The sequence below is a fragment of the Lissotriton helveticus genome, chromosome 6 (assembly GCF_964261635.1).
Source record: "Lissotriton helveticus chromosome 6, aLisHel1.1, whole genome shotgun sequence".
NCBI classification, from domain to species: Eukaryota; Metazoa; Chordata; class Amphibia; order Caudata; family Salamandridae; genus Lissotriton; species Lissotriton helveticus.
In genome coordinates this window covers 1,940,440,486-1,940,452,496 of record NC_136067.1, presented here as the reverse complement: position 1 = coordinate 1,940,452,496, position 12,011 = coordinate 1,940,440,486, and the positions used below count along the sequence as shown (strand labels likewise).

The 12,011-nt window shown below is 44.3% G+C and overlaps 1 protein-coding gene across 1 annotated transcript in view; it reads right to left on the bottom strand.

The window, feature by feature from the left end:
* EPHX2 (epoxide hydrolase 2) overlaps window positions 1–12,011 on the bottom strand; it is a 587,345-nt gene that overhangs the window by 541,062 nt on the left and 34,272 nt on the right. The window contains exon 3 of the mRNA XM_078649944.1: window positions 3,063–3,222. Coding sequence (XP_078506070.1) covers window positions 3,063–3,222 — 160 coding nt within the window. The remainder of the gene's footprint in view (window positions 1–3,062; window positions 3,223–12,011) is intronic.

Sequence of the window (12,011 nt, the reverse complement as noted above, 5' to 3'; positions counted from 1 at the left end):
TGTCGTTTTTGGTTTCATTCTTGTTGCCTTTCTTGTGTATTGGGGATATGATTGACCCTTTCCAAGAATCCAATTGAAGTAGTCACTACCAGCAAGGTCAGATAGGAGAATTCGTCGATAACAGTTAAATGTTGCCTAAACTCTTTTTTATATGGAGCAAAAGTATGAGATGAAGGAGAATGTATGGTGGGGTAGTGGAGTGGAAATCAAAGAAAGACCTGGAGTGCTGAACCTGAAGCCTACAGAAATATCAATGTCATTAAAGTACAGAGAGTGAACCAACAGCATTGAAAGAACATTTAGGTAGAGGAACAGCTGCTCAATCAGTTGTATGTAGTTGCTCTTTTTACTCTTAGGTGTCAGCAGTTGAGAAAGCTTTGGAATAGGAGACAGATAAAACATCCGTTTTCTACAAGGCATGCTTTGTTAAAGAACTTGTTTGGTAAAGTCAACATTCGCCACAAAAGGAATCTCAGAGCTAGCACAGTGGGTGCCAAAACTGATGCAGTATTTATGAAAATATAGGGAAAAGCCAAATTGTCTTTCTCTCCTATACGACATGCAGCTTATTCCACAGTTGAGCAGCCAGAATCACGGAGGACCGTTCACCCAATATGGTGTGTCACACCGTAGGGATAAGGGGTGAATGCTGAGACAAACAATGACTTTGAATAGGGACAGAATAAGCCTAATTTGTCAGTCAAAATGTTGGAGCCAGTTTTGAGATAGGCTTTGTACACTACGCACTTGGCCTCAGAATGAATATCGCATGCTATAGGTAAACAAGGGTAGAGGATGTGGCCTAATGGCTCGAGGATCGACCTCAAAGCTGGAGAACCAGGATCGAGTCTCGGCAGGGACGCTCAACATCCAGTGATTCTGGGCTAACAATTAATCTTCCCATGCCTAACAAAATGAATGTGTCAGGTTGTAAAGCAACTGGTGCTCATGTAAAGCGCTCCGATACCTTACGGTCGTGTTCACGATGTATAAAAATAAAAAATAAAATAACGGTGGAGCTTTTTTGCCACCGTTACTTTAGGGCTTTTAGATATCTGACGCAAGAATAAGCACAGACCACAATCCACATATGTTGTGCGTTAGCCTAGCTAAATGAATGCTAACCCCAAACTATACCAAAAAACTCTCTGCATGACACAAAGCATTGTCGCAGTTATGCTTATGGGGAAAAACCCAGGTTGAACAATAATCCAAATTCTTCAAAAATGACAAAAACATCATTAGTCAATGCAGCGATATGTTGTCAAAAGGACAGATCAGCATCCATCATGATACTCAAATGTATATTGCTGGGAATTGCAGGCCACTGTTCAGACTCTCAGACCAACAGGAAATACGAGAAGATTATCGCCTCTGTTTAGAATATATGATTATACCACGATTTCAGTTACCACGCATGGCTTTACCACGCGAATTTTACCTCGCAAGTGGCTTTACCACGCTGGTATTTACAACGTAGCATTTTACTACGCGTTGCAACGTCTTACCTTCACGTCTTTCTCCACGAGCCCTTACTTCCATCCTCCTTTGAAACAAGCGTCAAAACACGTATACCAAAATAAAAAAAGGACTGCTTTTTTGACGTACACGGCACGTCTTTGGGGGAGGCTCTTTCCTCTTTCTTTTAAATTTATGTTCGTTTTTTTGTTAAAGTAACCTGCTTGTTATTTTTGGGGGGGGGAGACCCCCCCAGCCCCCCTCCGAGCCCCCCCCAGCCCCCCTCCGAGCCCCCCCCTCCCTCTGCCCCCCCATGCCCACGCAGATCGACTTGAAGGAATACCACGTCTCCCCCCTAGCCCGTGGTAAAGACGTCGTGGAAGGTACCCTGCGTGGAAGGCACCCTGCGTGGTAAGTGTCACGTGGTAAACGTGAGTAGTGGTAATGCCTTCGTGGTAAATGATGTTTCCCCTCTGTTTATAGTGGTGTGATTTACATAATACCGTAGTTCATGTATATCTTTACAGCCATCATTGAAAAGCCAGCTGGGTTGTTGAATGCCCTCCGTCTGTCGATCCATCCATCCCTCCATCCATCTATGTATATTAGGGTATTACTGGTATCCATGTAGAACAGTAATAATAATAATCCACATTTGTAAAGCGCACAATCACCCGTAAGGATCTCTAGGCGCTGGGGGCTGTCGGGAAGATTAAGCCAGCTATTGCCCAGAGTCACATGGTGCTGGGCTAATCTGCCACCGGTACCCCAGGGATCGAACCGTGATCCCCAGATTCCAGCGTCAGTTGCCCTGGCCGCGGCGCCACACCTCTCCCTTAGTGTAGCATGGATGAAGTCCATTAACTGCCTTAAACAGATAACGAAAAAAGATGGAGGAAAGGTAGAATCCTGGGTAAACCTATATAATGGAGTGCAGAGTGCGGACTGAACAAATAGCATTTAAATCCAAGATTTGACCACACTTAAATTCTACAAGGTCTAGTCACAGAGTCATTCTGGAGTGCGAAAAGCAGTACTCCTTATTTTACTTACTCTCAAGGGCCTTTCTGAATTAGCCCCAAACATCTAAAATAGGAATAAAACAGGAAAATGCATATAAATAAGTACAAATGAAGAGAAAAGTGCCCTCTTTTCACTTTGACTAATAGGGAGTTGGATGTTTAAGGCCAGAGTCACAAAAGCATGAAAGAGCATTCCTGCAGCACCGCCTTCTGCAGTCATAAATGCTTTTCTGATTCGGCCACAGTGTGCACTGCTCCAACCAGTGGATCATAAAACGATTGTTACCACAAAAACGTTAGCCATTTCTTCCGGAAGTATAAATATCCAGACGATGCACCTTCGAGGGCCATATCACCCCTGAAGACTGGAGATGTCCCTCAAAAAAATTGAGACTTCCAATTTCAAGAAATGAAAGTTTTTTTTAAGTGAGAATTTGCATATATTTGAACTTACATGCAGACAGCAACTCTGTACATTACTAGATTCTCTAAAAGGAATCCAAGAAATACAACAACCTCAACTGTACAGAGACCACTTGCGCCTACTAAAAGTAGCAGTGTGAAGAAAGTGTAGTCGGTTACCATGGTTTCGGAGAGTGACGGCAGCGGCGAGGAGGGGCTTGTTCAGCTTTAGGTTCAGGTACATCTCACAAAAGGTCTTCCCAGCTGAAAACTCGGAGGGAACTGAGACCCCAGTAGCAGATGCATTGGCTTTGAATTCAGTTTCAAGCTCAGAGAGAAACTTCAGGGACACAACAGAAAAGATAGGAAAATAACAGAAAGTTAATGATTCTGTATGCGCAGAAGAAAAAATAGTGCATGTCATTTAAAACACCTTTGACCTCTCCCCCATACAACACTACTAGGAACAGAAAGTCCCCTCTTTTTCAATTTCTTAAAATAATGTATTTATCATAGGGTCACTTAGGTAATTATTCTTATCCAAATGATATTTACAAATAACATGCTTATTTGTTACCAGTTGCACATTAGTACATGGAATAGTGGAATAAAAAGGACACCAAGCAAACAAGACCTGTCATGGTATAATCTTCAAAAGATGGTTAGAGGGTTCCTTTTCACATTACAATCAAATGCAATTGCAAATGGCACAGGCTACATAAAAAAGAGAAATCATGCAGCGGCCTAAACGTGGCGGCCATATACATGCAATCAAAATTTGAAAAAAATTACCAATGCCATATAACTTAAAAAACAATTATACAAGTTATTCCTAGAATAACAAGTTACTTACCTTAGGTAAACCGTTTCGGGTAGAGACACTATCTAGCCACAGATTCCTCACCTTTTGAATTCTCCCACAGGTCTCAGACTGAATCCAGAACATCTTTAGCAGTTACCTTGCATGTGGATAGGTGGCGCTGGAAGCTCTGCATCAACGTCATTCGATGCCAGACATGACATGCGGTGGCCTATATTGGCCCCACCCAAACACGCAGACTGCTTTCTTGACTTTTCCGCAGACGCGGAGCCAAAATGAGATCTTTTTATTGGAAAAGTCAAGTTCACAAAACAGGGAGAATGAGAGGGTTGGTGAGGAATCTGCAGTTAGATAGAGTCTCAACGAGAACGTGTTACCAAAGAAGTAACTTGTTCTTCTGATAGAGACTTCTGACCACAGGTTTATTACCTTTCGGAATATATGATCAAGCAATCCCTTTTAGGTGGGGGGGTCTATGAACTGGCTCAAACCAAAAAGTCCTCAAGGATAGAGTGGGCAGAAAGTGCCTTTCCCGGCGGACCGGACTGTCCAGACAATAGTCCCACATGAACATATGGACTGACGCCCATACAGCAGCCTTATAAATGTTTAGAAGAGGTACCTCGCACGCAACGCAGGGGTAGCAGAATTGGCTCTGTTCGAACGAGACCATAAACCTACAGGATGCTGCACTTTGGCCTGTGTGAAGCAGATCTTTATGCAGTGTAAGACGAAATGTTCAGTTTCTGCACAGCCTTGTTGTTCATTGTTGCAGTGAATCCGATAAAGAGCTAACTGTCCACCCAGTGTCCCTGGAGCTATCAATGTAGAAGCCAAGAGCCCTTCACCGATCCAGCCAGTGAAATCTCTTCTCCTCCTTAGCGGGATGAGGCAAAGTAAAGAACACCAGAAGTGTAATGTCGAGGCAACAATCAAAGGGAGACATTACATTTGGAAGGAAGGAGGCTCGGGTCCACAGAACCAGATGCACATGAGGAATGTAAGAACCAAATTCAAATCTATTTTGGGGCATAACTGAGAAGCAGGAAACATATTTTGTAACTCTTTGGGGACACACATCATAACTGTTGATTTAAATAATTATGGATGGTCCAGCAACCATAGAAAGGCCAAAAGAGCCAGCTGGTACACTTTAACAGTACCCAAAACAAGGGCTTGCTTGTTCAGGGGCAACACAAACAACAGAACTTCAGACAGCCTGGCATAGAGTGGGTCAATCTGTTTAGCAGGGCACCAGGCCACAAACGTTTCTCAAAGACAGGAATATACAGATTTGATTGAGGGACCCCTGGCTGACACAATGATATCCATGACTTAACCCCTTCAGTGCTCATGACAAAGCCAGCTCGTCATGGGCGTTACCTGCGCTACGCGCATGACGAGCTGGCTTTGTCACGTAACGCGGGTTTTTCAATTTTTCAGCGCGCAGCGGGAAAACCGCTAGCGCGCATGCGGTTAAGAAGGAAGACTGAAGCACTCCTCTGTCTCTGCTCAATTTCCATGCATAGAGGTGTACTTTGCATGGGTTCAGGTGCATAACACTCCCCCGAGGCAGCCTGCTCGGAGGACAGATGCTCATGCCCAGGAGTTTGAGATACCATAGTCTCTGTGCCCAATCCAAGCCACCATGATGACTTGGGCCCAGTATGTCCTGATATTCTTCAGGACTCTGGGCAGCAGAGGTATCAACAAGAAGGCGTACAGAAGTCCAGAGTTTCATTCTACACAGAAAGGGTCAGAGCTAGAGACACCTTGGAAATTCAAAAGCACAAAAGTTCTGACATTGCATGCTCTTACGGTGGCAAAAAGATCGAGCCAAGGTTCTCCCTCTTCGCAGAAAAGATCCTGCGACACCTCCAGATTTTACTGCTTTTTGTGATCCAAAAGGCACTAATGGCTTAATCTGTTCTGATGATCAGGGAATCCTCCAGGTGGCAGGTCCTCAGAAAAATTCCTTGGCACTATACCCACAACCAGAGACACAATCGTTCTGGAACAGGGTTCACGACCCTACTCCTCCCTGCATGTCGCAGTACCACTGGGCGGTGGTGTTGCCCATGAGTACTTGCCCCAGTTTCCCTTTGTTGGATGGCAGGATGGCTTTCAGCCCCCAAGTGCTTGGCTCTCAACTCCAGGTGCTTGATATGGAGACAGACCTCTGCCGGAGACCAGGTGTCTCTGATCTCCACCTCTCCCATATAACCCAGAAGAGATACATTGGCCACTAATGTGAGCTCTGGGTGGAGTAAGGAGAGGGGTCTCTGTCGCTGCCCCACTCACAGTCCTGCATCCACCACTGCAGGGCTTTTGCAGTCTCCTCCGAAATCAGGACCATATCAGAAATATCCTATTGATGTTGTGCCCACTGGGTCTTAAGATCCTACTGCAGAGCACGCATATGCCCTCTGATGTCCTTAATCACAGAATGCCATCGGTCCCAGCAGCCTCAGATTCATCCTCACTGAGATCTAGGACAGAGGTGGAAACATCAGTATCATAACCCACATATCTTGGACTCTCAGCTCTGGGGGATAGGTGCGAAACTGCACTGTGTCCAAAATGGCTCAGATGAATTGGAGCGTCTGCAAAGGAGTCAGGTGTGAGACTTTGGCACATTGATAGTGAGCCCCAAGGAAATCGGGAGGTTCGCTGTAGTCTGGAGATAGTTGACAACTGCCTAGGTTGGGACCGCCTTTAGTAACCGGTCGTGGAGGTACAGGAAAACGTGAACCCTGATCTCTGAAAATGTGCTGCTACCACACCATGGTGAGGTGCTGGTGAGACCAAAGGGGAGCACAGTTCAATGGAAATGCTTGTAACCTACCGTGAACCACAGTTCACATCTGTGAGCCTGCAGAGCGAGAATGTGGAAATAAGCGTCCTGTAGGCCCAGCGCTACAATCCAGTCTCCAGGGTAGAGGGCAGAAAATATCTGGGCAAGGATGAGCCTTTTATACTTGTCTTTCGGCAGAAAGGCATTCAGAGAGTGCAGGACTAAAATGGGATTAAGACCCCTGTTTTTTTTCAGCACCAGGAAGTAGTGAGAATAACATCCACAACCAACTTCTGGTGCTGGCACCCGCTCTGTGGCTCCTTTGGCCAAAACAGTTAGAACTTCCACCTGCAAGAGTTACAATTGGTCATCGGTAGGCTGGCCTGGGAATGGTGGAAGTTGCAGTGGGGTCTCACGAATTCATAAAGAGTAACCCTTCCAAACAATCTGCGGGACCCACTTGTCCAAAGTTATTGCCTGATTCCCTGTCAGAATAGGTCATCTCCTGCCTCTGACAGGGTGGCTGTGTGATGTAACAGGCATGATAATGAGGCTTGGACGAGGTGGCAGCTAGGGGAGGGCAGAAAATTGCTCTTCACAGTGTCCCTATTGCCCTCTCATATGGGTACCATGGCTGCTATCACGAAAAGGCTGGGTTAATTGTTGCACCTGATGGGGCTTTTGGTGATATTGAAAGCTCCTATCAGAACTATGTATAGGGTGAAAATGATGAGACGATTGGCACAGAGAAACAACTTGAAGTGCTCCAAGACTGAGTCCACTTTATCCCCAAACTGTCTGAAGCCATCAAATGGTATGTCCACAATACTGGAGTGGACGACTCCCAAAAAGCTAGTGGGCTGCATCCAGGTGTGTCTGTGAATGGCCACACTGGTGCCGATAGCTCTGTCAAGACAGTCAGTAGTATCTAGCCCACAATAGAAGGTGAATTTGGTCCCAAGTTGCATAAACCTGGGTCTAATGTGAGGTAGGATGGTGGGCAAAAACTAAGGACCGGGAATCGGCCCGAGCGATCTCTAGCGACAGATATTAATTCAAGCTCTCAATCCGTCACTTTTCGCATTCTTTATGCGACATGACAAAGATACAGTCAACAAGTAATTGAAGGCATAGCTAGGGTCTCAGAGCAGAAGTGGAATGTTACTACATTGTGATGCAGTTTTTGTTATTGAGGTGTGTTTTCAGCTCTTCTAATGAAATAAACGGTTCCCCAAAAAACCTGAAATAGGAGTGGGACAGGGACCAAACAGCATAAAAGAGCAAATCAAATGCTCTAGGTAAAGAGTTAAATACAAGAAAAAATACAACAAAATCTTTTCAATATAGAATAAATCATATTCTTAACTTTATTTCATATTCACACTCATAATTTATACTTTAAAATATGGTGACGTATCCCTGATATTTTGTACAGATAAGAGTGAACCGTCCCACTATCCAATTAAAAAATCCTGACAGACTCACAACCTTCATACACACCATTTGTACTAAACACATCTTGTAGTGACCCATAGAAACTGTCTTGTATAATACCCAAGTGACATATTCAATACAAGCAAAACAGCTGTTCTCACAAATGTATAGACTAGTTAGAATAAATCTTTATACATTTTTTCACCAGGTGATTAGCTTGAAATACCTTTTCAGGTCTATCAAAATCATAGACCATATCTTCATGTGGCTTGCATAATTAGTTACCTATATTTTATAAAGCTGATAGTTTTTATTGGTCTTGGAAGACCTGATACTCTTTTGTATTGTCACAGGGATAGAAAAGCAAGTGCTGATGTGCGTTTCGGTGTGCTGTGGCCAGTCAACAACACACCTTCTTCAGGGCACAATCAGTACCAATAAAAACAGAAAGGTAAAGGAAAAGAAGGGCCTCGTCTCTCCGGTTCTCTGTACAGAAATAGACAGATCGAATACTGTTTCTTCGCCAAAACACTCCTTCTACCGGAGTAGGAAGAGCAAAGCGGGATACGGACAACGATCAAATCGGCAGTGGATCGAGTCTGGGTAATTCGGTAAATGGTATGGAAGCGGACAAACGCTCCTGCCTCCGTTAGTTCAACTTTGACTATTGGCCAGGAGGACAGAGATTACTATATACTCAGTAAATTCATTCAGTGGTTAGTTCAGGCTGGGAAGTTGTGGTGTCACACAGGTGGATTTGAATCCATTTGTTCAAAATGTGCTGCACTTTGGAACCTTTGAGTCATGAGATGAAAGAGTGTTTGATCTGTCTATTTCCGTACAGCGAACCGAAGGGATGAGGCCCTTCTTTTCCTTGTCTTCTCTGTTTTTATTGGTACACAAGCTTTCTTATTATGCCCTGAAGAGTGAAAAACAAATTTACAAGTTCTTCGCTACCAGTACATGTAAAACCTGAACATATATGTCCCACTTTTTAAATACAATGCGCCTTGGCTTACAGGCTGTTAAAGCCTACTGTAGTGGCAAGTTATGTATTAAAAAAGTGAGCTTTGGGCTTGGCAAACAGGTTATTCTCCAGAGTAGAATTGTCCGTTTAAAATTGCACTACAAGCTACACAATAAATTCTGCAAGCCCACTAGTAGCATTTAATTTATTGGTCCAAAGTGCTAACTTTGGTTTGGGAACAGGTAGATATATCAAATGACATGTATTTTAAAATCCTGTTTAATGGTAAAGTCTGATTTTAAGTCTCAATTCCGAAAATTACATTTTTAGAAAGTTGGCATTTTTATTGTCCTAACCATTTGGTGCCTGCTGCAAGTGTCCTGGGTTACATGACCCTACTGTTAGGCTTTGTGCATTTCTCCCTAGCAGTGAGACAATAGGGCTTAGGTGTTGGCAGCACGTTGGGGGAGGAGAGTTCTCCTGCCCTACTTACATTTCAAAGTACTGACTCCAGCACACACACAAAGGAACAAGACACCCGTCTTTTGTCCCCCAAGACTTATTGGAGCATGGCAAGGGAAGAAAAGAACTTTCCAGAACCAGATTTGGAGGAAGCCTAGAGGATTCCCCCATGTCAACGTCTGACACCAGGTATAAATATTGGACCTCTTGAGCCACTCTTCAATACACTCCTAGACCAGTGGAGGACACCAGAAGGACTGTGTTGTACCCCCTGAGAAATGCCATGCAGCTTGAGGCCTACTTTGCTCCCCAGAGGACTGCCCTGCAGCTTGAAAGGATGATTACCAGATATTTGGCTGGCCTCCTGTGTGATCTACAGGGAGATAGCAAGCTCCACAGACCTTCAACAGTGAAACTGGCCCTGCTGGAGTGAGTCCTGACCCCCGAAGTGGAGCACCTCCAGTCCTGTACCCTTGGTTGTGGCGCTGAAGGTGCTTCTCTAGCTTAACCCCAACAATTGGGACTCAGAACATTTTTCAGCCAAAAGTGGCTTGAGACTGGGACCCACCTGCATGCCAATCTGTCCTAGGTGCATCCCCGATGGCCCGACTCTACAGTAACTCCTGCTACATGCTTCACTGCAGCAGCAAACCATGTTCAGCAGGATTTCTCAGTGAAGGTATCTGGCCCCATGAAGCCCTCGCTGGCAACAGCCTGTAGCTTAATCCCACTGTAGATTTTCAACTTCCAAAAACGTGACTAGGTCTGCAGGTAAAATCTCCACCGCAACCTTGTCCAATTGCTCCCCCATGCCGACGTCTCTTCCTCGTAAACTAACAGCTGCCTTTCTCTGCTGAACTTTACCTTCTCAGGAACCTTTCTTCAAAAAAAGATCTTAGTCAGAGGGTAAACAAGACAGAGCCTAATCCACCATTCCATCTTGGTCGGCCTTAACTTTTGACTTTGCTCCAGTCTTGCGTGACCAGATACCAGCAGCTGGCACTTTGATTTTTTGGATGTATGACATTACAATGCAAACTATTACAATGCATAACTTTACAAGACAGTTTTTACAACTCCTCTTGCATTACAGTGCATGCCATTACACCGCAATCCATTACAACGCATGTTCCATTACAACGAAAATTACTAGTCTAACACCGCCGGGTGCTTACCTCAGGGAAGGTGCTGGTCAGTGCGGGATATACGTTGTAATAGCATTGCGATGTAATGCCTGCATTTTAATGGATGTTTCCTGATTTTTTAGGTGCTAGATTTTACTAAAATGTAAAAATTCATTTTGGTGTCATTTTATTCATTGAGACTTGCTCAATTTATTAAATTGGTTTGGGATTTTTCTTGTTTTGCCTGTCCACTTTATTACTGTTTGAGTCCTGCATACATACTAAACACAGTGCCTCTGAGTCAAGCCTAACTGCTTTTGTACTAAAGTACCGGAGGGTCCACCCCAAAAAGAACTGTGGTTATTTATTGAGTGGGGCTAACTGGTATTGGCAATTCTCTTCATACAATCACAGATGGATTTCACTTCTTAGTAGTTTCAATACATTGCACAACAGTGAAGGAGAGTCCATAGTGCCTGAACAGGTTATAGCCACTCCCGAATGTTATGCGTACGGACACTCCAATTTTTCCCCTTTGTAAATGTCAACCCCCAAGAATGATACGACGGTTCTTTATGGTTTGGGAAGAAGGTCGATTGCTTTATATCCCAGAACTACAACCAAAGACGACTAGTGGTCCCACAAAATAGACATGGTAGACTTACACACTAACCTGGAAAGCAACTCGTTCTAAACAAAAGACCAGTAGTGACAACCCTATTTTGCCAGCTCCCATGGCAGGTAAGCAGTGGGACTTGATAAGACAGTGATCAAGACTTTCTACCCATGAGGGGGTGAGATAGGAAGAGTCACACCCTCCTCATACTGCCAACTACCATGCAAAATGCTGAAGAAAAGGGAGCAGGGCATTTTTAAATGGGGACATAAGCAATGGAGAAAGACAAAAACCTTTTCAATCAGAGCAGATTAAGCCAGAATAACAGTGTTTTTCTTTGCCAAACTTACCAAAAGACAATATGAAGAGGACATCTCTACTGGCCTCACATACAACGCTTACTTCCAAAAGATGAAGAGGCAATCAGGGAAGGGCCAGACAGACCTTGAAAAGCCCCCTCTTCCTGCAGGTAACTGGGATCGGATGTACGACATTACAACGCATGCTTTTACCACGCATGCTTTTACATCGCAAGTTTTACAACGCATACCATTACAACGCATAGTGCTTTGGGGAACTGGATAGTGAATTATTTAATTTACTATTCCAACTCCAGTCCCCGTGGATAGTAGGGAAGGTGTTGGATAGTAAATTAAATATATTCCCTATCCTAGAGCGCCCCCCAGCGCAATGCGTTGAAATGGTTTGCGTTGAAATGGTTTGCGTTGTAAAAGTTGCGATGTAAAAGCATCGCGTGGTAAAAGTTGCGTTGTAAGTGATGTTTCCCACTGGGATCTGGCCAGAAGCTGACTTCTGGATAAAAGTAGGTGGGAAGAGCAAACATGCCAATAGAACAATCAGGCGGGACACTCCCGATTTTTTAAACTAGAATTGCTTAATTTTGGCGGTCTC